Source organism: Gorilla gorilla, chromosome 4, assembly GCF_029281585.2.
Source record: "Gorilla gorilla gorilla isolate KB3781 chromosome 4, NHGRI_mGorGor1-v2.1_pri, whole genome shotgun sequence".
NCBI classification, from domain to species: Eukaryota; Metazoa; Chordata; class Mammalia; order Primates; family Hominidae; genus Gorilla; species Gorilla gorilla.
The window spans coordinates 10,408,848-10,434,371 of record NC_073228.2 but is presented as its reverse complement, the minus strand read 5'-3'; the positions used below and the strand labels follow the sequence as shown (position 1 = coordinate 10,434,371).

Sequence of the window (25,524 nt, the reverse complement as noted above, 5' to 3'; positions counted from 1 at the left end):
CAACGGCCCCGCCCGCGCCACCCCCGCGCGCTCGCGATCCTGCGCGGGCCGGCGGGCGGGTCTGGGTTGGGGCGACCTCCGGGGGTCGCCGGGAGGGCCGAAGGGCTGACGGGCCTGGCCCCTCCCCGGGACTGCCGCGCCGTGGGGAGGGCCCTGCTGCGCCCCGAAACTGCCTGACCCAGGGCGGGGCCGCGCCGGAGCTGGGGTGGGTCCCCGAGTCCCCGGCCACGCTGCGGGGCTTTGCTCCCTGGGACGTCCCTTGCAATCTTTCCCCTCGGGCTCCACGAGGATCCCGGGCGCCAGTGCCGGGCTGAGGAAGGGGCGCGGCGGGGGTCCGCGGCGCTCTGCGTCCCTGGGCGCGGGGGAGCTCTCAGGAGCCCTCACCTCGCCCCGGTCACCATAGGAAACAGCCCGCCCGTCCCCAAGCGCAGCCACCACCATGCAGGTCCCTCCACAGGGCGCCCTGCCCCGGATCTCCGTTGGTTTGAAGACCGAGGCCCCTTTCTACCCGACCCGACACATCCCTGCGCCTCAAATCACAGGCCTGATTGTCCCCAGGCGCGCGCTCCGGGTTGGGGCTACCCCGCCCCCTTATGTGCTGAGGAGGTGGTGTGGAGTGAGGCCTTTGTTTCATTCTGGTCACCTGTAGACATTATAGGGAAACTGAGGTAGACAACGGGAACCCTGACTTTTTTGAAGGTCGGCTCCCCAGCCTCGGGCGATCGGGGGGATACCCTCTTCTGTTTAGGATGCTAGTTAAGAGCAGCGATCAGGGCTGGCGTGGGTTTAGCCACAGGCTTGTCCGGGGCGCTCACTCCTCGCCAGGAGCGGCGCTGGTGCTTTGGTTACACCCCGAGAGGCGCCCGGCACTACGGTTTCCTTGTGCGCTGCGGGAATTTTCAGGGTTGGAGCGCCGGCCGCGGAGGGGTGGCAGTGAGGCCGCGCAGTGAGGGGACGGACTCGCCCGAGGTCGCAGGGCGTTCAGATTGACTCGACAGGCTGGGGGGCGGGGCCGGGGTCCCCAAGCGGAGTCCGGAGCCCTGCAACGTTAGCTCGCGACCCCGTGTTTGGGAGTGAGAACAGCGAGTCAGGGCCAGGCGGCCGGCCCAGCTCACCTGCGGGCTGCAGTCAGCCCGGACGCCGAGACCCGTGCCTAAGGCCCCCGTGCCCCAGGCCTCCCAGGGGTGCTGAGCCCCCCAGGCCCAGAATCTCCGGGGGCCCGGGCAAGGCTGTCAGGTGCGTTCCCTCCCGTGGCGAAGCCGGGGCTGGGCCTCCAACAGACCCACCCGGACTCGCGTCCCTAGGCAGAACCACACACCCTGCTCGACCCCCGGGTGAGGACTTCCACTTGGGGGGTCCCAAGATGCGACGTCACACACCGAGGGACACGAGGCGGGTGGGCAATAGCCACAAGCCCCTCCATCCTGCGTTCACCCCACACTACGTTCTGCTCCGGGCCGGCTGGGGACCCTGCCCCTCCGGGCCTCTGGTCTCCTCCGAAGCTTCTTTGTCTGGGAAGTGCGGGGAGGTGCCGGCCCCGGGCGCGCGTCCCCGTCCCCCACCTTTCTTCCCCACGTTGCGGACCCGAGGCCGCCAGGGTCGTGGGGGCGGAGGCAAGGCTGGCGCCTCGAGACCCCCGGGTTCCCCGCCACCCGCAGGGCCTGAGCCGCGGGGAGGGGCGGGGATGGGGCGCCGCCGCGGGCCGGGGGTGGAGAGCGACTTCCTCCTCCGCGGACGCGTCACGCGGCGGGGGTCAAGGTGCGGCCCAGGTACGCGGCGGGGGGCGGTGGCGCGGCCATATTTGGCGATTTCGGCGCCGCCGGAGCCCCGCCCGCCTCCGCCGGGAAGCCCGGCCCGGGGCAGCGCCATCCCCGCCCGCCGCCGGGCCTGAGTCACGGCGGGCGGGGGGCGGAAGTAACGGACGGGGGGCGCCCGCCCGGCGCTCCTGGCCTTATTTAGTCAAGGAGGCCGCCGATTGGCGCGCGGGACAAAGGGGCGGCGGCCGGGCAGCCTCGGGGCGTAGGAGTGGCCCGGGGCCTCCGAGGGGTCGGGGCGGGAGCCAGGCGTGGGGGGCCTCGGAGCCTGGGGAGTCCCGGGACCGACGGCGGCGGGGATGCGGGTCTGCCTGTCCCTGGGTTGCGGGCGGGCGGGCAGGGCGAGGCCTGGAGCCCGCGGGGCGCAGGGGGCTGGACCGCGCGCTGTGATTTTTTCTGTTTTGCAGCGGGGCCTCGCCCAAGGTCGCGCCGGGCCTGTCCTGGATATGCTCTGGGAAGCCAGTGGCGCAGGGCAGCCGCCACCCTTCTGGAACCAGTGCCGGAGAGGGCCGGGCAGCTGGGCCTGGGGAGGGGACCGCATGGATGGAGCTGGGGGTAGCTGGGCGGCCTCCGGAGCCGGGAGAGTCAGCAGCTGCACTTCCGCCAGAGGTGGGTGTGTCCTTCACATTTCAGGAAGGGAGACTTGGGGCCTAGAGAAGCGATGTGATTTTTCTTTTCTAGTTCAGTGCTGGCTTTGATGGCTTTGATGGCTTTTTATTATGACCTTGTTATGTCTTATTTTAGTTTCGGCCCATTTAGTGGATACGACAACAGTGGCCCAGGGAGGTATGGCAGAGCTGAGACTTAACCCAGGGCCTGCGCCCTCCACGGCCTGCACTGCCCCACCTCCAGGTCCTTGCCCTGTTCCTCCCTCTGCACCGGATCAGCCCCCGGACTCTGGGTCACCTCCACACCTGCTGACAGGGCCCCCCAGTCCCCACCGCCAACCACCTGGCCGGCTACTTGTCAGACAGACATGGGGGCTTGGGCATGGGTCCCCACCCCTAGCCTTTGCCTCTGTCACTCTACCTGCCTGGAATGTCTACTTTTTCTTTATATTTTATCTTATTGTATTTTTGAGACAGTCTCATTGTCGCCCAGGCTGGAGCGCAGTGGCGCGATCTTGGCTCGCTGCAGCCTCTGTCTCTGGGGTTCAAGCGATTCTCGGGCCTTAGCCTCCCGAGTAGCTGAGACTACAGGCATGAACCACCATGCCTGGCTAATTTTTGCATTTTTGGTGGAGAGAGGGTTTCACCGTGTTGGCCAGGCTGGCCTGAACTCCTGACCTTAAGTGATCCACTCGCCTAGGCCTTCCAAAGTGCTGGGATTACAGGCGTGAGCCACCTCACCCAGCCTGGAATGTCTCATCTTCCCCCACTAAATGAAACGATGGACCCTGAACAGAAAAAGGAACAGTGGTGGAAGAACTAGCAAAGCCCGCAGCCTTGAGTTTGGTCGTAAGTATCAAGGTTAATCTCTCAGTTATGGCAGTTGTCCCGTGACTGTGTAAGATGCCAGGTTAGGGGACACTGGGAATAGAGCATTGGGAAACCTTCCCACTGTCTTTGCAACTTTTCTGTAAGTTTAAAGTTCTCCCATAATAAAAAGCTAACTTGAATCCAAAGCAAGCAAAGCTTCCCTACTCTCAGCCCACCTCCCTCTTCTCCCACACCCTTTTGGACAGATGAAATGCAAGGTAATGGCCCTGTTTCCTGAAGCTCTTTCCAGGGCCTAGCTGGCTCCCTTGGGCAGGTCTGGAGTGGGCTCTGCCTCTTCAGGAACAGTGGTCCCAAGGCTGGTCCCGGTGGGCAAGGGTGGTTTCCTGCAACTCGGCCTGGCTGCCTCTGAGTTTTGGCTCAAGGGACAAGGCCAGGGTCCCACACTTCTGGCTCCTGGCTGGTGCCCAGCTTGGGGCTTGGTTCTCCTGCCCCACTGCGCGGACTGAAGCTCAGAAGGGTCAGCTGGCTGCCCCCCACCCCATCCCTGCGGAGTCACTGGGCAGCTGGCTGTGAGTGGCCAGGTGCTGCTTGTTTGGTCCCAGGACCAGGTCTCTGCACGTGTTGTCCAATTCTCACCTGGTCCCCAGACCAGGTCTCTGCATGTTTTGTCCAATTCTCACCACTGGAGGAGAGTCCCAGACCGTGGAGTTTCACAGGGAGGGAAACTGAGGCAGTCTCCTGGGTCAGGGTAATTAGCCAGAAACAAGGTCACATTCTGGGAGGTCAGAAGGTTCTGGAGGGCGGTGTGGGCACTCCACACGAGGGTTAGGGGCTTGAATGCACACAGACACTCAGGCCGAGAGTCCCTCAACCCCACCCCCCTGCCCCGCCCCACCCCCTCTGCTCCAGGCCTTCTGGAGACAGGATCCCTGTTGCAGTTTACCTGAGGCTCCCCATCCCCACTGTGAGCAGCAACCAAGGAGGCCCCTGGAAGAGCCCTGAGCTGGGAGTCGGACACCTGGGTTCTGGGCCCGGCTCAGCCCTGTGCCTGCCACGTGACCTCTCTGTACCCCATTTCCTGTCAAAAAAGAGGAGAGGGGTCTGCAATGTGAGATGTGTGGCCCATCAGGGGCTCTGAGGCTGCTTGCCCTCCCGTGTGGACAGGAAGTCTGGGGACAGGAGGCCGTCAGGTGGCCCAGCAAACCCCCCAGGCGTCTTGCCTGACACCCAGGGGTTCAGTTTTCCGTAATGAGTAAGACGTGCTCAGTGCCTCTGTGTGTCGTGTGTGAGACTTGAGACCAGGGTGCCTGCTCCTCCCTCTGTTCCCAAGGGCATAGCCCCAGGCCCATCTGTGACCCTCCACTGGGCCCGAGAAGAAGGCACCTTTCCCCAGGCCTCATTCCCCTGTGGCCTCCCAGAGCCGCACGGAGTGGGGAGGGTCTGCTCTCCACCTGGCCATTGTGGGCCCCACCCCAGGAGCTCCTGCCGCCCCCCCCCCCCACCCAGTCCCACTCCTTCCTCCCCAGAGGCCGCGAGGCCTGAAGTTTGTGTTTCCCCTCAGGGTGGTTCTTAGCTGCGGTCACAGATTGCAGGGGAGGAGCCAGAAACGGAGATGAAACCGAGGAGCCCCCACCCTCTTCACAGGGCTAAAGCCAGAAACCACCGTCGCAGGCCACAGCCTGCCTCATGTGGCCATGCCTGCTCCCTGGCAGTGTGCGTCCTGCAACCCTTCGCACCCCAGGGTCTCGGCTTCCGCAATGAATCCCCATGTTTGAAATCCCCGCTGCTCCCAAGGCTACCTGCTGCCTCGGGGTAGAATCTAAGCCCCTTCCCCTGGTGCTGGAGGCCCACAGAGTGGGCGCTGCCTGTCCCTCCACTCCTTCAGCGCCCTGACCACTGCCTGGCTGTTCCTTTGCCCCCAAAGCTCTCCCACTGGCTGCCTCCTGGCATGCCCCCATGCCACCCACGACCTCCCATCAACTCCTATTGATTATTAGCTTCTTTCACCCACTCTCTGCCCTAGAGCATTGGTTCTTGGGGCACAGCATCCTTGTCCTCCACAGTGAAGCTGGTGCCCCTGTACCTGGCATAGCACCTGCCCAGCAGCTGCTCGTGCAGGAAGCCCAAGTAGGGGTGGAATAGAGAGGGAGGAGTTCCCAGCCCTGGAGGAGGGAGCGGAGAGGAAGCCCAGGTAGATTCGCAGCTGCCTCCTATCTCAAAAACGTGGAAGGGGCTATATAACTCCAGGGCTGGGAGGGAGGGGAGTCGTTTTTGCTGACTCTCCGCACGGAGCTTCTCCTGCCTTCTAGCTGGTCAGCTCCTCCAGCTCTCCCCGCGGCAGCAGGCCAGGGAGCGGATGTCTTGTCCAGTGTGCGCGGGGCACCGAGGTAGGGGAAGCCTGTTTAACCCGTCCAGCCCCTCCTGCTCTGGCCTGCAGCTCGCCCAAGCAGCTCTGCAGAGCGACTAGGTCAGGGCCTCTCCAGGTGTCTCCACTCGAGGGACTGCTGGCGCCACGCGGAAAAGGGGAAGCGGGTCAGGGCGGGACAAGGGCAAGAGGTTACTGCTCTGGGCGCTGTGTCCTAAGGGCTGCCTCTTGTCTGCGGAGAATGGAGGGTGCTGGGGGTCAAGCCCGGACTCTGTCAGGGTACCCGAGTCTTAGCCACGCCATCCTTCCCCAGCGCGCCGCGGGGGCGGGCACAGCAGGGTGGGCGTGGCTGGGAGACTGGCTGTGCCTCGCCGCCCCGCCCGTCCCAGGCCGGGAAGCTGGGACTTGAGCTGGTCTGCATTCGGGCAAGGTGAGCCCCGGGATGTTTCTCAGGCAGGGCCCAGGGCTGCACGCCCTAACTTGGTGCGGGGTCGCGGCGGTCCAGCCCGGCTGCACGTCGTCGCGCGCTCCTTGCAGCTCCCAGCCCGCCACCCCGCGCTCCTGCGCCCCCTCCCCACGCAGTCGGCCTCTCCTGACCCCCAGGTGCACGCAGGGCGCGGGCCTGGGCCTCAGCTTCGCGCACTCCCCCCCGGGACGCGGCACCGGGGCTTCGGGTGGGCGCAGGACCCGCACTCAGCACGCACTTCCCCCGCCGAGCACTGTCTGGCAGCGGGGACGCACCCCCAGGACCACGAGCTCGGAGGTCTGGGGCCGGGAGATGGCGCCCGTGGAGTGGGTCCCGCGAGAAGGCCGGGAATGGCGGGCAGCTGTCGTTCCCACCTGGGCCGCCAGGTGGGTGCCGCTATCGCCGCGAGGCCGCACCTGTCGTGCTGCCGGAGCCCGCGCCTGCCCAGGAGCGCCAGGAGGGACCCCCGCTCCTCCCTCCGCCACTGGGCGGGGCCGGTCGCTGAGTCACGGCCGCACACCGGACGGTGACAGAGGCAGGGCTGCCTGGGGAGGGGCCGGTGACCTCAGCCAGGGCTGACGCGGAAAAGTGGGATGGGGTCACCCATGGCAGTGGATGAGGGGGTGGCCCGGGCCTCCACTCACTGCCCACGCTAGATGTCCGGGGTCCCTCCTGCGACCGAGGACAGGAGGCACCCACAGAGGACCCCAACACGAGGACCCTGGCCCTGGGTGCGGGGCGTTTTTCCAGCACTCTGCTCCCCTAGCAGATGGCCCCTGCTAAGCACCAGTTCCCAGAAAAGGAAAGGAAGGGGCTGAGAGGCTGCATGGAGGCAACACAGCAGGAAAAGGTGGCTCCAGGGCTGGAGGAGTAGGACTCAGAGCTCTCACTACATACACCTGCTGGGGACAGAGGCTTCTCCGGCTTTCCCAGGGCTGGGCCAGGCCGTGGCAGGGGCCGCCCCAGACCTGTGTCCCAAGGGGCCAGGTTGTTTGCGGCTGGGCTGGCTCCGGGAAAGTCAGAGGGGGCACTGCCGGACAGGGGATGTCCAGTGCCACCCCAGGGCAGTCACACTTCCTCCTGGGGCCGTGGGGACACAGGAAGGCCTAGGGGAGGGGTGGGGGGAGAACAGACTCAGGAGGTGACCCTGAAGGTGGAGAGGCCCGAGCTGGGGTCACACCATGCCCAGGGAAGGACCATGGTTGGCCCAACCCATGTGTCCACTTGGTCTGTGGGAGGGAATCACCCTGGGGAGCCCCCTATTCCTGGCCCCCACCCACACACACGTTGGGCTCTCTTGAAGGTTAACTGTGCCCAGCACCTTGACAAGCCCCATTTCCTCCAGTCCTTAGGACAAGGCATCCTTTGGGGGCATCACCAAGCTGGGAAGGTGAGCCCCCGAGTCAGTGTTGAGTTTGCGTATCGGCAAGTGCCTTGAGCTCACACCCCTGGAACTGGCAGTTTGGTGAGAGATGGAATTTCAAGTCGAGAACTGGCCTGGGATTTTGAACACTTAGTCCCTGTCTCTTGCTGGCACTGCTGCTGGTGAGAAATGAACGTCACTGGATTCCTGATCCAGAGTCCAGGTGTTGTGTTTCTCTAAGAGCCTTCAGGCTTTTCCTTGCTGATCTAAAACTGCTTCATGTCCCTGGTGATGCTTTTGCATTCATTATCTTGGCTACTTCCTAGGCCCTGTTCTTGCTAATTTGCTTGTATTATTTCTTTTACAATTTCTTTCTTTTGTTTTCTGTTCTTCTGTTTTGGGATTTCTGTTAATTGGGCAATTATACCTTCTGGATTTATTCTCTAATATTCTAGTTTTTTTCTTCTACTTTTTTAAACTTTCTGGGATATTTCCTTGACTTCTAACCCTTCAGCGGAGTTTTTCATTTTATTTATTATAGTTTTTAAACTTTTGGTTTTGAAATTTTTCTTTTTTTTGAGACAGAGTTTCACTCTTGTTGCCCAGGCTGGAGTGCAATGGTGCGATCTTGGCCCACCGCAACCTCTGCCTCCCTAGTAGCTGGGATTACAGGCATGTGCCACCACGCCTGGCTAATTTTTGTATCTTTAGTAGAGACGGGGTTTCTCCATGTTGGTCAGGCTGGTCTCAAACTCCCGACCTCAGGTGATCCACCCGCCTGGGCCTCCCAGAGTCCTGGGATTACAGGCATAAGCCAAGCCCAGCTTTTTTTTTTTTTTTTTTTTGAGACAAGGTCTTATTCTGTCATCCAGGTTAGAGTGCATTGGTGCCATCTCAGTTCACTGTAACCTCGACCTCCCAGGCTCAAGCGAACTTCCCACCTCAGCCCTCTCCATCCCCCAGCAGCCAGGACTACAGGTGTATGCCACCATGCCTGGCTAATGTTTGTATTTGTAGTAGAAATAGGGTTTTGCCACGTTACCCAAGCTGGTCTCGAACTCCTGGGCTCCAGCAGTCCACCCGACTTGGCCTCCCAAAATGCTGGGATTACAAGTGTGAGCCACCACACCCAGCCTTTGTTTTGAAATTTCAAACTTACCTAGTTTTAAACATCTTGACACATTTGCTTATCATTCTCCTTCTATTTCTGAGCCCTTTGGAAGCAGGTTTCAGGCACGATGCCCTTACTATTTTAGGGTGAGTTTCCTAGGAACAAGGATGTTTTCTTCTATAACCACAGAACAGTGATCAAAATCAGGCAACATCAGTATCACACTGTTTATCCAATTGACAGTCAATGATGGCGTGGATCATACAACTTCAGTAATGACACTTGTCCCAGAAATGTCCTCCATAGTGTGTTTTCCTCATCTAATCCAAAATCACGTTATAACATTTTGTTGTCGTAAACTTTTTTTTTGAAACGGAGTCTCACTCTGCACTCTGTTGCCCAGGCTGGAGTAGAGTGGCACGATCTCGGCTCACTGCAACCTCCGTCTCCTGGGTTCAAGCAATTCTCCTGCCTCAGTCTCCTGAGTAGCTGGGATTACAGGTGTGGACCACCACACTCAGCTATTTGTTGTATTTTTAGTAGAAATGGGGTTTCACCATGTTGGTCAGGCTGGTCTCGAACTCCTGACCTCGTGATCCGCCTGCCTCGGCCTCCAAAAGTTCTTGAATTACAGGCGTGAGCCACTGTGCCTGGCCAAACTATCATACTTTTAATTCCCAAGGCCTCTCTTGTTCTCTGCACCATTTCATTAACTATAGGCAATGAGACTTTTTTAGAAAGCAGACCAACTTGAATGCATGGAGCTGAGTGGTGTGGCGTTGTCCCCAAGGGAGCTGGGTGACACCACGATGGTGACCATGTGCAGAGCCCTTCTCACTGTAGAGTGATAAATGGTCCGTTTCTGTTTTGTCCCAGAAGTCAGAGGTAGAGTTAATTCCTTTCGTTTCCCCAGCACGGTTCCTGGCACACCTGGCACTTCCTAAGTGCCTGTGATGGTTGGTTCTTACGTGACTGAACTTGCGGGTGGACGTGGCATTACACGTGGGCAGGGCGTATGTACACCTGTGTGTGTGTGTAGATGCAGGTGCACAGGGGCTGGGCAGAGGCCACCTGCAGAGCTGTGGGCTCGTCCATGCCAGGTGTCCATATCTGTGGTGTGCACCTGTGTGTAAGTCCAGCTGGGCTGTAGACAGCCATCTCTTCTCTGAAAGTTGATCTGTTCGTCACTCTAAGCCCCAAGCAGCCAGGGGCTCATGGGATTTTCATGAACACTCTCCTCCTGTCCCCTGCATGTGCAAAGGTCCTGGGGCTCAGGGGTCGGAGGCTCCATCGCCCCAGTGGTTGTGAGGCATCTGGGCTTGTCCAGACACCTTCGCTTCTGCCCTCGGGGTCCCTTTGGGGACTTTTGTCCTTGCTGGGGTCCAGAGTTTTCTGGCAAGGCCTACAGCCCTCTGCCAGGTGCTCTTCCTCCCCTCCCCTTCCAGGCACAGCCCCCCACCAGCACCTTATGATTTCACAGAAGACAAAAGCCAGGAGACTGTGTGGGCTGTCTGCCCTGAGAGTTCCAAGGGGAGGCTCCGGAGCAGCCAGCCGTGAACCCCAACTGCAGTTCGGGAAGCTGCCTTCGGGGAGGGGCAGGGAGGGGAGGGGGATTCTTGGAGCAGGCAGGCAGCCACGCTGGAGAGCCCCTCCCCAAGCTCTTCATTCCAACCCTGCCCTGCCCCCTGCCTTGCCGATGGAGCCTGTCACCCTAAACCTGGCCTCAGTAAACCAACCCAGGCCAGAGAAAGAGAAGTGCGGCCCCCTCGCCCATGTAAGTGGAACTGCAGCGGAGCCGATAGCTCAGCCATGAAAAAATCATGAGGTCACCAGGCTGCAGGTCTGTGCTCAGGAACAACACCCGGGGCTGGGCCCCTGGGAGCAGGTGCTGGGCCAGGAGTGAGGACATCAAGGCCCGGTGTGCCCAGCCGGGTGGCCCTCACCTGGCTGCAGGGCCAAGGGGACAACAGAGCCTGGGCAGGGGCTTGGCACGGGGACAAGGGGGAGGGTGGAGTACCTGGGAATCACTGGAGACAGGGATGCCAACAGGAGTGGCAGTGGTGAGGGCCTGGCGCTGAGGTGGGGGCTCCTCCGATGCCTGCAGGGAGGGCTGCAGGCGCTGCTGGCCTGTGAAAGGCGTGGTCCTCAGCCGCGGGGTGGCCCCAGGGCTCCATTTCCCAGTTTTCAGGGCTCCAGTCCAGCAGGGCGAGGAGCCACCTCTCCCCCAGCTGCACACACGCAGGCCTGTGCCAGCTCACACCACCAGCATCAGCGTTGCAGGGCATCCAGCCTGGAGCACGTGCCGGTCACCATGGCAGCAGACAGCGTGCCAGCAGGAGCCCAGGCTGGGCTCAAGCATCCAGGATCAGTGGTCTAGGCATGGGGGGGTTGGGGTCCTTCCCCTTGGAGCACCAGAGGGGCCAACTGGGGGAGGGGAAGGGGGACCCTGAAGCACCAGGACAGCCTGTCCACCAGCACCTCAGAAAGGGAACGATTTCCTAAGGGCTCTCGGGAAACCTGAGGGTGGACACCAGGGGCCGGTGGGGGTGCATGGCTTCCTGGTCCTGCCCAGCTGGCCCCACACTGAGAGGGATGGAGGCTGAGGCTCAGGCCTCGGGAGGCTGCCAGGGGATTCTGCTGGCTGAGGCATTCCTTGCCCTCTGAGCTCAGGTGAGGCCAGGAAGTCTGTCACAGCTGGCTGCTCCCTGGACCAGGGGGCTGGGGGTACTGCTACCCCAAACAGCCTCTCAGTGCCCACCAGGACAAGGCACCCCCTCCCAGGTGCAGACCTCAGCTTGGACCTCAGGCACACACCGGGCAGGGGCTTCCACCAGCCTCAGAGGTGGGCGAGGGTGGGGCGTAGAGCTCTCAGCGTGGCAGTGCCTTTGAATGTCGCCATAGTGCAGCCTACACAGGTCAGAGTGGCAGACACGTGTGTACCCCATGTGAGTGGTTGTTTGGCACCTCCGGAGGTGTGGCCACAGGGCTTGGTGGGGGTCAGTGGGGGGGTGCTTCCTGTTGCCTGAGAACACCGCAGGGGGCTAGAGTGCCCCAGCCCACCACATGCTCTTGTGAGTTGTGTATGTCTGGAGTATGAGTGGGACCCTGGAAACAGCCTCCCTTGGGCAGTGTACAACCTGGGCTCCCTGCTGGGCAGCCCTGAGTAGGCTCTCAGGCTGGGATCCAGGATGACATTCCCAGGGTCCAGAGTTGGCCCAGCAGGCGACCCTTCTGGCAACCTTTGCCCACCCTCATCCATGAGCACCTTCACACACACACACACACCACACTCACACACATGCACAATGCTGCACCCATGGGCAGAGGCTCAGCCCATCACACAAGAACCCGGCCCTGTGCAGGGGTCCCAGCTGCTCAGGAGGCCAAGGTGGGAGGATTGCCTGAGCCCAGGAGGTCGGGGCTGCCACTGGCCAAGATAGCACCACTGCACTCCAGCCTGGGTGACAGAACAAAACCCTGTCTCTAAAATAAATAAAACAGAACCAGACGGCCAGGCACAGTGGCTCATGCCTGTAATCCCAGCACTTTGGGAGGCTGAGGCAGGTGGATCACCTGAGGTCAGGTGTTTGAGACCAGCCTGGCCAACATGGTGAAACCGTCTCTACTAAAAATACAAAAATTAGCCGGGCATGGTGGCGCACACCTGTAGTCCCAGCTACTTGGGAGGCTGAGGCAGGAGAATTGCCTGAACCTGGGAGGTGGAGGTTGCAGTGAGCTGAGATCGTGCCACTGCACCCCAGCCTGGGCGACAGAGCAAGACTCTGTCTCAAAAAAAAAAGGCTGTGCCCGGTGGTTCACGGCTGTAATCCCAGCACTTTGAGAGGCTGAGGAGGCCAGATCACAAGGTCAGGAGTTCGAGACCAGTCTGACCAACATAATGAAACCCCGTGTCTACTAAAAAATACAAAAAAATTAGCTGGGTATGGTGGCAGGCGCCTGTAATCCCAGCAACTCGGGAGGCCGAGGCAGGAGAATCACATGAACCCGGGAGGCAGAGGTTGCAGTGAGCCAAGATTGTGCCATTGCACTCCAGCCTGGGTGACAGTGTGAGACTCTGTCTGAAAAAAAATAATAATAATTAATAATAACCAGACTCCCAACATCCAACAATCTCAGGCACTTATTAAGTACCTGCTGTGTGCCAGAAATTTTGCTGAGAATCCAGAGGAAGAGATCCTAGCAGGTGGCCGGGCAAGAGTCTGGGGTCCTGAGGTGGAGGCAGGAGGGGCTGGAATCCCTGTAAACGGCCTCCCTCCAAGGAAGCCTGGCCCAGGCGCCCACCCTTCAGTCACCCTCCCCTGTTTAGCTCACACAGCTGGGTCAGTGCCAGGCAGCCCTACCCAACGTGGAGCTGTGGGGCCCTAGAACTGAGGAGCCGCCATCATTTCTGGCTCTGCCACCAAGAGGCTGCCCAGAGCCAGGCCCACTTAGTGCCCGGCGGCCAGGCTTCCCCCCGCTGAGCACCTGATGCCCAAGCACCCTGCCAGCCCAGATGGCGCTAATGAGGCCGTCATGCCAATCAGAGGGGCAGGCCGCCTGGGCTCCTTCTCAGCCTGGCTGGGCGTTGGGATGTGGAGGTGAAGCCAGTGTCTGTGCCTGGGGTGAGGGGACCATGGGCACAGCTGCCCCTCCGGCTTCCCCCACCGCTCACGGACCAACCGAGCTGTACCCTCAAAATCCAACGGGAGGCCGGGCGCGGTGGCCACGCCTGTCATCCCAGCACTTTCAGAGGCCGTGGCGGGCAGATCACTTGAGGTCAGGAGTTCGAGACCAGCCTGGGCAACATGGTGAAACCCCATCTCTACTAAAAATACAAACATTAGCCGGGCACGGTAGCAAGTGCCTGTAATCCCAGCTACTTGGGAGGCTGAGGCAGGAGGACTGCTTGAGCTCAAAGGTTGCAGTGAGCCAAGATTGCGCCACTGGACTCCAGTTTGGGTGAGGAGCAAGACCCTATTTCAAGAAAAAATTTTTTAAAAAGAAGATCCAACGGGAAAGTGAGGTGCAGGCAGCACCCCAGCTTGTGTCCCTAAACCAGAGACAGTTCCCTGGCATCAGTGCTAGGCCTGGGTCCTCAGTTCCCTGGAAACTGTGGGAGAGTGTGTGTGGGCATCGTCTCTGGGGAGGGGGTGAAACCCCAGACTGCGTCTCCCTAGGATGGTGCCTGGCACGTGACCTGGTTTCGCACACAGTTGGTGCCTCATAAATGCGTGTGAATCATAGAGGCGGATGAGGCCAGCACACAGGGAGAGGCGAGAGCAGGCCCTGGCGTCGTGGCGTACACTGTGCCCTGGGGGGTATTTGCATGTGGGAGTCTCTCTGCCCCCACCCTGGCCCCTGAGCGTGGGGACAGTGGGGACAGGTCTCCTCTTTTTCCTCCCCTGTGTCTGCAGGTGCCTGGCACGGTTGCTGTCCAGGGCTTAGAGGACAGAGGAAGAGCCCCTGAGTCTGTGCACACTCTGCCACCATGGCCCTGCCCACCTCTGGAGCCCACAGGTGCCCAGCCCAGGCCCCTTGCTTTTGGCTAAACTCCTGCCCTACGGGGACCCCCATGATGGCCACTCAGGAGATGGGCCCAGGAGGACAGGGGAGTGACTCCAGGCCATGACCGGAAGTGGCCTGTGGCCCCTGTTCCCAGTCCCCAGGGAGATGGGAGGGTCACACGCTGTTATGAGGAAGAGGACACCGGGCTGGCCCTGGCCCAGGGTGGCCAGCTCTGGTTTCACTACTTGGCTCCGAGCCCCTGAGGCAGGTGCAGGAGCCAGGCACGGTGAGCAGGGCCCAGTGCCCCTCAGGCTCTGGGGAAGGGGTACAGCCAGGTGGCCCAGAGCGAGGAGGTGCTGGGGACAGGTGTGACCACTTCCAGTCTCTCCTGGCCTGCTGGCCTTCATCCTCTCCCAGATTCCAAGGGCCACCGCTGGGAGCATGGGGTGGACATCGTCCCACCAGCCTCCTGGATCCACATCCGTAAAGACTCCAAAGTGAAGTGAGGCTGGCTTCACTCCAGCTCACAGCAGAGGAGGGGGCAGCCTCAGGGCCCAGCAACTTGCTCAGAGCGCACAGGAGTGCGCTGGGGCCAGGCCAGCCTAGCCCAGGGCCTCTGACTCTGCCCCCTGCCTGCAGGGCTGCACGGCCACTGTGTTCCACTCTCCAGCGTGGGCAGCAGTCCAGTGCGTCATTCTGGGGCCTGAGCAGTGTGGGCAGAAGCCGGTCTGGGGTGGAGGCGACCTGGGCTGCAGGTTGTGGGTGGGGTCCTTGCTATGCTTCTGGCAGCAGGAATCAGAGAAGCAGTAACTGGATCCAGCTGAGGGCCTGGCGGCCACCAAGGGTACCGGCGGCGATCAGGTTGCGGCCGAGCCGTGAGCGTTCCACTGGATGGCTTCTACATCCGGAAGGGCCGGGCCGGGCCGGGAGCCCACACGGGGTTGGAGGAGGGGGGCAGGAACGAGAGAGGCCAAAAGGTGCAGGGCCGTGAAGAGGGGCGCTGGGCCCACGCTATGAGGAAAAGGGGATCAACCCTGCCCTCCAGCCCCGTAGGCCCTCAGGCCTTCAGGCTCTGGACTCTGCAATCCGGGAGTGGCTGAAATCCAAGCTGAGGGTAATGAAAGGTGCCACTCCTAAGCCGCACGTCTCTGATCCGCCCTCCCCGCCCGCCCTCTGCTGCCCGTGGGCCCTCTGAGAGCTGCCCAGGCTGCTGCCTTGGGTCAGAGGCGGGTCAGAGCAGGCAGGGGGTTCATGACGCCGGCTGGGTCTGGGGGCTGTGGGCCAGCCGAGCCGACCCGGGCTTCTGGGGGACCGCGGGGGCCGTGAGCACTCAGAGGGTGCATCCCAGGCCCCTCCGGGGACCCGGCCAGCCTGAAGATGCCGACGAATGGCCTGCACCAGGTGCTGAAGATCCAGTTTGGCCTCGTCAACGACACTGACCGCTACCTGACAGCTGAGAGCTTCGGCTTCAAGGTCAATGCCTCGGCACCCAGCCTCAAGAGGAAGCAGACCTGGGTGCTGGAACCCGACCCAGGACAAGGCACGGCTGTGCTGCTCCGCAGCAGCCACCTGGGCCGCTACCTGTCGGCAGAAGAGGACGGGCGCGTGGCCTGTGAGGCAGAGCAGCCGGGCCGTGACTGCCGCTTCCTGGTCCTGCCGCAGCCAGATGGGCGCTGGGTGCTGCGGTCCGAGCCGCACGGCCGCTTCTTCGGAGGCACCGAGGACCAGCTGTCCTGCTTCGCCACAGCCGTTTCCCCGGCCGAGCTGTGGACCGTGCACCTGGCCATCCACCCGCAGGCCCACCTGCTGAGCGTGAGCCGGCGGTGCTACGTGCACCTGTGCCCGCGGGAGGACGAGATGGCCGCAGACAGAGACAAGCCCTGGGGCGTGGACGCCCTCCTCACCCTCATCTTCCGGAGCCGACGGTACTGCCTCAAGTCCTGTGACAGCCGCTACCTGCGCAGCGACGGCCGCCTGGTCTGGGAGCCTGAGCCCCGTGCCTGCTACACGCTGGAGTTCAAGGCGGGCAAGCTGGCCTTCAAGGACTGCGACGGCCACTACCTGACACCCGTGGGGCCCGCAGGCACCCTCAAGGCCGGCCGAAACACGCGACCCGGCAAGGATGAGCTCTTTGACCTGGAGGAGAGTCACCCACAGGTGGTGCTGGTGGCTGCCAACCACCGCTACGTCTCTGTGCGGCAAGGTAAGGAGGGCACAGGTGGCGACCTCCTGAGGGGTGCTGGGACCCCCCTGCTTCGGGAAGGAGGCCGTGGGGGTCTCACGGGGAGTGGTATCGTGTCTGTGTGTTCACATGTCTGTTCTGGGCTGGGGGTCCATGTGGGACTGTGTGGCCACTCAGGGTGTAGGTGGGTGGGCCTCGGGCCATGCCCAGGCGACCCCCACTGAGGGGTGGTGGCTTCAGGGTCAGAGGCAAGGGTTCCCGGCCTTTCTCAGCATAGCTGGAGAATGTCTCAGCCAAGCCCTGGGCAGCTGCGGAGTCTGAGACTGGAGAGGTGTGGGCCAGGCGATGGGCAGTGCCCAGCAGGGGCAGGAGGCCCACAGCCTGGCCTGGTGCCATGAGGGGCATGTGGGCAGGAGGCTGTGGGGGGTCCATATCTCCCCTTCTTTTCCTCCACCCCATTTTCTGGACTTCATTTATTTATTTATTTTTTGAGACAGTCTCACTCTGTCACCCAGGCTGGAGCGCAGTGGCGTGATCTCGGCTCACTGCAAGCGCCGCCTCACGGGTTCACGCCATTCTCCTGCCTCAGCCTCCCGAGTAGCTGGGACTACAGGCGCCCGCCACCACGCCCGGCTAATTTTTTGTATTTTTTAGAAGAGATGGGGTTTTACCGTGTTAGCCAGGATGGTCTCAATCTCCTGACCTTGTGATCTGTCCGCCTTGGCCTCCCAAAGTGCTGGGATTACAGGCGTGAGCCACCATGCCCGGCTGCATTTTCTGGACTTTAAAGGAAATTGGGGAGGGGCCCAGGGCAGGGCAGGGAGCTGGGGATCGGGTGGGGATAGCACCACCACGTGCCTGACCAGTGGAGCCTCGTGTCCTCAGCAGTGGGGGGCTTAAGGTCAGCTCCAGTGATGGAGGACACGGTGGGTAGGCAGCTTTACCCGGGGCCTGGGCTCCTGGTGGGGAGGCACCTCCCTGCCCCAGTGGGGCGTGGCCTGGCTCTCCCCAGTTCCCAGGTCACCAGTTGCCTGCCTGTGTGACTCCCTCCACCGCCTATGGGGTGAACCCCAGCAGTTCCTCCTTCCCCACAAGCTGAGCTCTGAGGGAAAAGCCCTGGCCCGGGCAGTCACTACCCACCTGGGCTCCTGGCTCCATGCACCCCAGAGTGACTCTGAGGTGGTCTCAAAAGGCGAGGTGGGGAGAGCCGGGTGCATGGAGCTCCTCCTCCCAACTCGGGTCCTTCCAGACCAGCATCAGCTGGGCAAGGAAAGCTCCCCTATCTCCTAGCAGCTCCCAGGTGCCCACCAAGCCCCCACCCTGATGGATGTCCAGGCCCCCTGGGCACACTGATACTCTGGGGCCAGATGGCAGAGTCCCCACCCTGTGCATGGAGAGGGGAGCCCAGCCATGGCTATGGGGTCCTGCACCTGCAGTCGGCGTCCTCGGGCCTGTCCCAGCAGTGACAGGGTCCCAGGAGTGAGGATTCAACTGTGGATGCACGGCCATGGCCCTTCCTTCCTATCACAGCCCACAGTCCAGCTGCAATGCCTGCTGGCCTGGGCCCAGGCCGGGGCGTGTGGCAATCCTTAGGTGGTTAAAGGGGGTAAGTGGGACAGTGGCAGTGAGAATGCTTCCTCCATGGAAGCCAAAGACACTAGACCTTTAGGCATTTGTATATGGACAGCTTGGAAAGCAGACTCAAAGCGGCAGTCATGGCCGTGGCCGTGGCATTGTGGTGTGATGTGCATGGTGGCGTGGAGGTGGAGGTGAGGACGGTGGTGACAGTGTGGTGGCAGCGGCGACAATGATGGTGATGGTGATGATGGTGGTGATGATGATGGTGATGGTGATGGTGGTGGTGGTGATGGTGATGGTGGTGATGATGGCAATGATGATGGTGATGATGGTGGTGATGATGGTGGTGATGATGATGGTGATGGTAATGGTGATGATGGTGATGGTGGTGGTGATGGTGGTGATGGTGATGGTGATGATGGTGGTGATGGTGATGGTGGTGATGGTGATGATGGTGATGATGGTGGTGGTGATGATGGTGATGATGATGGTGATGGTGATGATGGTGGTGATGGTGATGATGGTGGTGATGGTGGTGATGGTGGTGATGATGGTGATGGTGGTGGTGATGGTGATGGTGGTGATGATGGTGGTGATGATGATGGTGATGGTGATGGTGGTGATGGTGGTGATGGTGGTGATGGTGGTGATGGTGATGGTGGTGATGATGGTGATGGTGGTGGTGATGGTGATGGTGGTGATGATGGTGGTGATGATGATGGTGATGGTAATGGTGATGGTAATGGTGGTGATGGTGATGATGGTGGTGGTGATGGTGACGGTGATGATGGTGGTGATGGTGATGATGGTGATGGTGATGGTGGTGGTGATGGTGGTGATGGTGGTGATGGTGGTGGTGGTGATGGTGATGGTGGTGATGGTGATGGTGGTGGTGATAGTGATGATGGAGATGGTGGTGATGGTGGTGATCAGGATGGTGGTGGTGGTGATGGTGATGATCATGATGGTGATGATGGTGGTGGTGATGGTGGTGATGGTGATGATGATGATGATGATGGTGATGATGGTGGTGATGGTGATGATGGTGGTGATGGTGATGATGGTGATGGTGGTGGTGATAGTGATGATGGAGATGGTGATGGTGATGATGGTGGTGGTGATGGTGATGGTGATGATGATGGTGGTGGTGGTGGTGATGGTGATGATGATGGTGGTGATGGTGGTGGTGGTGATGGTGATGGTGACGATGATGGTGATGATGGTGATGGTGATGATGGTGGTGATGGTGGTGGTGGTGGTGGTGATGATGGTGATGGTGATGATGGTGATGGTGATAATGGTGATGGTGATGTGGTGGTGGTGGTGGTGATAATGGTGATGGTGGTGATGGTGATGATGACGGTGATGATGATGATGATGGTGATTGTGATGTGGTGATGGTGATGATGATGGTGATGGTGGTGATGGTGATGGTGATGGTGATAGTGATAGTGATGGTGGTGGTGATAGTGATGGTGATGGTGATAGTGATGGTGATGGTGATGGTGGTGGTGATGATGATGGTGATTGTGATGGTGGTGATGGTGATGATGATGATGGTGGTGATGGAGGGGTGCTGATAGTAAGAGTGGTGGAGGGATGGGGACTGTATGGACCATTTTTCAGTCTCTTGATCCTCAACCACCCTGCATCTGACCCTATCATCCCTTTGAGGGGAGAATCCCCTACTCAAGACTAGCTCCCATCTCCCACTTTAGAAGCAGGAAGCAGCAGCCACTCGCCTCCCTGCCTTCAACAGGGCTGAGGGTGAGGACCCAACCACCAGGTGTTTCAGGCTCTGGATTGGCAGCCAGGGCTGTAGGGAGCGGGACATGGCATCTCAGTCCTGGGGCATGGAACCCCACAGCTTCCAAGGCAGCTGCAGCGTGGGTGGTGCCATAGCATCACCCCTGCCCGGCCTCTGTGGAGTGGCCACATGGCAGGCCCTTCATCGAGGCATCATCTCCCTGGCTGGGCAGCCCCTAACCCTCTCTTCCCCCTGGGAGGGGAGTGAGCACCCAGGCTTGCTTGTATCCCCCCCCCATCGGCCAGAGCCTGCTCATTTCTGCCAACAGACAGCATGGCAGGCAGTGTCTGATGCTGCCAGTAACAGAAAACTGGCCGCAGGCTGGCTCAAGCAGTGACACTGATCATCTCCTGAAACGAGAGTCCAGAGCCCTGGGCATGGTGGGTTCCCAGGCAGCCACTATCACCCGCTGAGCAGCTTCCCCGGAGTCCTCCGTTCTTACCTCCTCACCGAACCATTCTCCTGGGTCAGCTCTGACCTCAGCCTGACGCCCTCACGGTAGAATGTGGCTGCTGGTATTCCAGGCCTCACATCCAGGCAGGACAAAGTCCAGAGGAAAAAGAGGCACTGGCTCTGCTTGTGTCTTCACAGGAGTCAGAAAACTTCTCCCCTAAGTCCTAGAAGACACTTCTTCACACTCATTTGCCAGAACTGAGTCCCCCAACTGCTCAGCTAGCCCCTCTGGAGGGGGGTAAAACCAGTGTTGCCCAGACCAATGTGGACTCCACTCCTCTCCTATTTTGAGGCCATGTCCCCGGAAGCAGATGGCTGAATGAGTAGCCCCAGACAGCATCCTGTCTGAAGGGGGTGTGGGGACAACTCTGGGGACACCAAAGTGCTGGCCTGGGAGGTGCGGTGGCGGGGGCAGCCCTGCGATGCTGTAGCTTCCTTCAGTGCCCGCAGGGACGGTGTTCCCACACCTCTCATGGGCCCCTCCTGAGGGCTCCTGCTGCCCCCGGGCACCGTGTCAGTGTTGCCCTCCACTGGGCCCAGGCAGCTGCTTTTAGTTCAGTATTTGCCAGGATCTAGAGCTGGTGGCAGTGGGGATGCTGGCACGAATACTCGGTCACAGTGCAGGGGACATGCTGGGCGCTCCTCTGCGTCTGATCAGTGATGAGTGTGAGGGAGACCCCAGCCAGGGGCGTGAGGGGCAGCTTTGGGGCTGACAGAAGGCAAAAGGTCCCAAGCTGTCTGGCATGGTCACAGCCTGGCATCCTCTCCCCTGGGGACAGCGTGGGATGGGATCTGGCCCCACCCTCAGGCCCTGTGGGGCTCTGCCCACCACTCCCTCCAGGTCCCCAGTTGGACAGGCCACCAGAGTCCCTGGGCCTTGTGGGAAGCTCCGCAATCTGACACACCACTCCCAGTGTCTGGTTGCCATGCAAACAGGGAGGTGGTTTGTGGGAGGAGCCAGGGACTCAGTTCACAGAAGATCCTGGGTAGGCTCTGGTGCCTGCTGTCCCCATGCTGGGCATGGGTGCCCCTCCATCCCCTCGCAGGAACCCCAGATGGAGCCTGGGGCAGTCTTGTCCTCCCCCAGGGGTCCTGGGAGACCAAGCACAGATGGTTGGGGAAAGCTGCAGAGGTGACAGGGACCAGCCCCTGGCTGGAGTCCAGGGGTGCCCCATCACCATCCGCACCATCCCCTTCATTAGGTCCTGCCTGTGCCCATCCAGCAGCTTAGGGTGAGTTATAAATAGAGGCTGGTGTAAGCCCTGGGTCAAGAGAGCAGGGCAAGGAGATTACCAGCTGATTACTGATTAGCAGAGAGAGGGGGCTGTGCCAAGCAGAAGGGCCTGGCTCCTGGGGGTGTGGAGGGAGGGCAGGGCTCCCTTGGGGACAGTGTGCAGGTTCCACAGACAGCACATATGGCCCTGGGGCAGGGTTCCCAGGGTCTCTGAGAGGTGCCTTCCAAATCTTCTCAAGTCAAGAGGGTTCTAGATGAGACCCACCTCTGGCTTCAGGGGTGCCCCCCAAAATATGCCCCCTCCCCTGATCCCTACCCAGGAGAGGCGTGAGGGGCTTCCCCATCTCCTCCCTCCAGGGGTCAACGTCTCAGCCAATCAGGATGATGAACTAGACCATGAGACCTTCCTGATGCAAATTGACCAGGAGACAAAGAAGTGCACCTTCTATTCCAGCACTGGGGGCTACTGGACCCTGGTCACCCATGGGGGCATTCAGGCTACAGCCACACAAGTGTGAGTGCACACATCCCTTCCTCCTCCATCATCCCCATTACCACCATCACCGTCCCCACCATCACCATCCCCATGACCACCATCCCCATCATCACCATCCCCACCATCCGCATCCCCATCTCCATCCCCACCACCCCCACCACCACCAGCCCCATCCCCATGACCACCCTCCCCATCTCAATCCCCACCACCACTATCCCCATCACCATACCCATGACCCATGGGCTGGGGCTCAGGGCCCATCATCCCCATCTCCATCCCCACCATCCCCATCTCCATCTCCACCATCTCCATCACCATCATCACCATCCTCATCACCATCACCACCATCTCCATCACCACCATCCCCATCACCATCCCCATCTCTATCTCTATCTCTACCATCCCCATCACCATCCCCACCATCCCCATCTCCACCATCCCCACCATCCCCACCATCCCCATCTCTGCCATCCCCATCACCATCTCCACCATCACCATCCCCATCTCCACCCCCATCTCCATTTCCATCCCCATCCCCCTCACCATCCTCATCCCCATCTCCATCCCCATCCCCATCTCCATCTCCATCCCATCACCATCCCCCCTCCATCCCCATCCCCATCCCCATCACCATCCCCATCACCATCCCCATCCCCATCACCATCCCCACCATCCCCACCACCGTTCCCATCACCTGCACCATCACTCCCACCACCATCACTGCCTCGGCCATGAGGATTGCCGTAGCAGCTCAGTCAGAAAGGAAGGCCCACTGGGGCGGGGTAGCTCCTGATGGTGGTGGGTGTGTCAGTGGAGGGCAGGCTCCTGTCCCACTCCTTGGAACCTGAGGAGGATGGGGAAGCGAGACCCTGCACCCCCATCTCCTGCTGTCCTGAGGAGACCTTTTGCTGCTCCCTCCAGTTCCGCCAACACCATGTTTGAGATGGAGTGGCGTGGCCGGCGGGTAGCACTCAAAGCCAGCAATGGGCGCTACGTGTGCATGAAGAAGAATGGGCAGCTGGCGGCTATCAGCGATTTTGTCGGTGAGCACTCTGCCTGCCAGGTACTGGGGCAGGGGCTGTCTCCACCCAGGGAAAGGACCTGCCCAGACACCCCATCTCCACCAAGAGCTGGACCCTCCCCAGCCCACGGAACGGGTGCTGTCATGGAGTCATACTTGCTAGTCAAGATAACTCGTCTTGGCAAGGGAAACAGTTAGGTCTGAGTGTCCTTATCTCCGCTGCTGGGAACCCCCTAGGCGCCTTGCCAAGGCCGCACGTGAGGCAATGGCAGGCCTGGGTCCCTAAGTCCAGGTGTGGCGTTTCCCAGGGGCCCCACCCCGCCCGGCCTGGACAGGGAAGGTGGCGGGAGGAGCAGCGCATCAGACGCTCTCCCCGCCAGGCAAGGACGAAGAGTTCACCCTCAAGCTCATCAACCGGCCCATCCTGGTGCTGCGCGGCCTGGACGGCTTCGTCTGCCACCACCGCGGCTCCAACCAGCTGGACACCAACCGCTCCGTCTACGACGTCTTCCACCTGAGCTTCAGCGACGGCGCCTACCAGATCCGAGGTGCGTGGCGGGGCGGCTGGGCACGCGGGAGCGGGGGTGGCAGCGGGCAGGTGGGCACCCTCGCCGACCCCGTCCCGTCCCCCAGGCCGCGACGGAGGGTTCTGGTACACGGGCAGCCACGGCAGCGTGTGCAGCGACGGCGAACACGCCGAGGACTTCGTCTTCGAGTTCCGCGAACGCGGCCGCCTGGCCATCCGCGCCCGGAGCGGCAAGTACCTGCGCGGCGGCGCCTCGGGCCTGCTGCGGGCCGACGCCGACGCGCCGGCCGGGACAGCGCTTTGGGAGTACTGAGGCCGCGCCCAGACCAGCCTGTCGCGCATTAAAACCGTGTCTGTCCCGCAGCTGTGGGTGGGCCCCGGGGCGCCGCTTGGGGGGTCCTGCAGCTGGAGGTGGAGGAGGCCCACAATTCTCCCCAAACCAGAGAGCGCCCAGAACGTCCCAGTGCCCAGGAACTCCCCTCTGGGAGGTGGTCTTGTGGATGGGCTGGGTGACCCAGGCTGGTGGAGGGGAGGTCTTGAGGACGTGGGGAAGACGGGGGCTGGGGGTGGGTGGGGGACTGAGCCTGGGCGGGTTAAGGCTACCAACACCGACCACAGATGACCTCACTGGACACCGCCCCTCCCCAACCTAGGTCCTCAACCCTCCCCAACCTAGGTCCTCAACCCTCCCTAGCCCCTGGCAGCCCCTGCAGTGCTCGTCCTTCCTTGTGCACTGCTCAAGGCCAGGCGAGCGGCAGAGGGTGGGGGAGAGCCAGTCCTGGGGAGGTGGGACCAGCACGGCCAGCAAGGGGAGGAACTGGCTGGGATGCCCCTCCACTAAGCCCACCAGCCTTAGGGACAAAGAAGGGCAGGTTTCCATGGTAAGAGGCTGGAACTGCCCGAGCCACGTGGGCAAGGCGGGTCCGAGTTAACCCTTGGAGGACCAGGTGCCACCTGGTCCAAGTTGGCAGGGAACGGCAGTGACCCTGGAGCTCGGGCTGTCCCTGCAGCCTGCAGTGTCCCCTGGTGGCAGCCAACGTGAGGTGGAGTCTGTGGCTGGGGCAGGACTGGAGGCACCAGGTGGAACCGCAGTGGCTGGCACTCAGCACCTCCAGGTTCCCCCGTCTCCCTGCACTGCCCTGCCTGACGTGAACTTGGCCTGCCACTGCGGGAACCCCCACTTCCATCCACATCCACAGCCTGGGGCACAGCGGGAGGCAGAGGCTAGGAAGCGGAGGGTGGGGTGGGAGGTCAGAGAAACCCTTTGGAACAGAATAATGGCTGGGCCTGGAAGGGGGAGGCCCCACTGCTGCTGCTGAGGCAGGTGGTACTCCATGCAGAGACAGCTGCCAGGTGGTGTCTAGCAGGCGCCCCTAGGAGGAGGGTGAAGAAGAGCTGCTCTCACCCCACGTGTGAGCTGCGTTGAGGGTCATGCAAGGCTACGGTGTCAAGCCAGGATCGGAGTCGGAGCAGGTGGAGGAAGCTGGAAAGGTCGAGAGGCCGCCCCTGCCACTGGGGAAGGGCCTCACGTAGTGAGAGCTCAGGTGCTGAGAGCCCAGGAGGTGTGCACTGAAGAGGTGAGGGCAGGGAGGCCCAGGAGGGGCGACGGGGCCCGGCCACGCCGTGGTCCGCAGGCTCCCCGAGAAGCTGACTGTGGACCTGCCACCTGCCTCTGAGGCCAAGCCCTCCTCAAATGCCGAGTGTTGAGAGCAGGCTCCTTGGAGGTGCCTGTGAGTTGGGTACGTTTCGCCCAGTCCCTGTACACTCTGGCGGCACAGCGGGGCTGGGGACTGCCCACTGTGGTCCCTCCTTCTCTGCCGCTGTAGATCTCCTTTTGTTCCACATGACCTGCTCTCTTGGCCCCTCAGGGTCTGCAACGCAGCTTTCTTTTTGGGGGGACCACATGGCGTCTTGAACTAGGCGTCCCCACAGCAGGATCTTGGGCTGGCAGGTGGGCATGAACGTTTGTAAACACACCAGCACTGATGCCTCCACATGGGTAGCCCTGGAGAATGCCCCAACAGAGGTCAGGACAGCTGGGGACGCCGTCTCAGCCCTGGTGGCCAGCACCGCCTTAGGTCAGGAGGCTGCAGTGCCAAGGACAGCAAGCTACCTAAACCCCCAGTGTGTGCCCAGGGGTGTGGGGACACCAGTGCGGCTCATC

At 61.3% G+C, this 25,524-nt stretch overlaps 1 protein-coding gene across 2 annotated transcripts; it reads left to right on the top strand.

Annotated features, from left to right (window-relative positions):
- FSCN2 (fascin actin-bundling protein 2, retinal) lies at nt 1-23,912 on the top strand. Of its 2 annotated transcripts, XM_063705998.1 has the most exons (8): nt 1-2,423; nt 4,815-6,048; nt 7,430-7,670; nt 13,973-16,266; nt 21,675-21,831; nt 22,735-22,856; nt 23,215-23,382; nt 23,468-23,912. In XM_063705998.1, the coding sequence occupies exons 4-8, from the start codon at nt 15,441-15,443 to the stop codon at nt 23,671-23,673; spliced, it is 1,479 nt and encodes a 492-aa protein (XP_063562068.1). In that variant the 5' UTR covers nt 1-2,423; nt 4,815-6,048; nt 7,430-7,670; nt 13,973-15,440; the 3' UTR covers nt 23,674-23,912. The 2 variants fall into 2 exon arrangements, 1 of the variants encoding a protein (XP_063562068.1); XR_010133700.1 differs by lacking the exons at nt 4,815-6,048; nt 7,430-7,670; nt 13,973-16,266; ... (2 more) ...; nt 23,215-23,382; nt 23,468-23,912 and adding an exon at nt 2,559-4,741.
- The last annotated feature ends 1,612 nt before the right edge of the window (nt 23,913-25,524 follow it).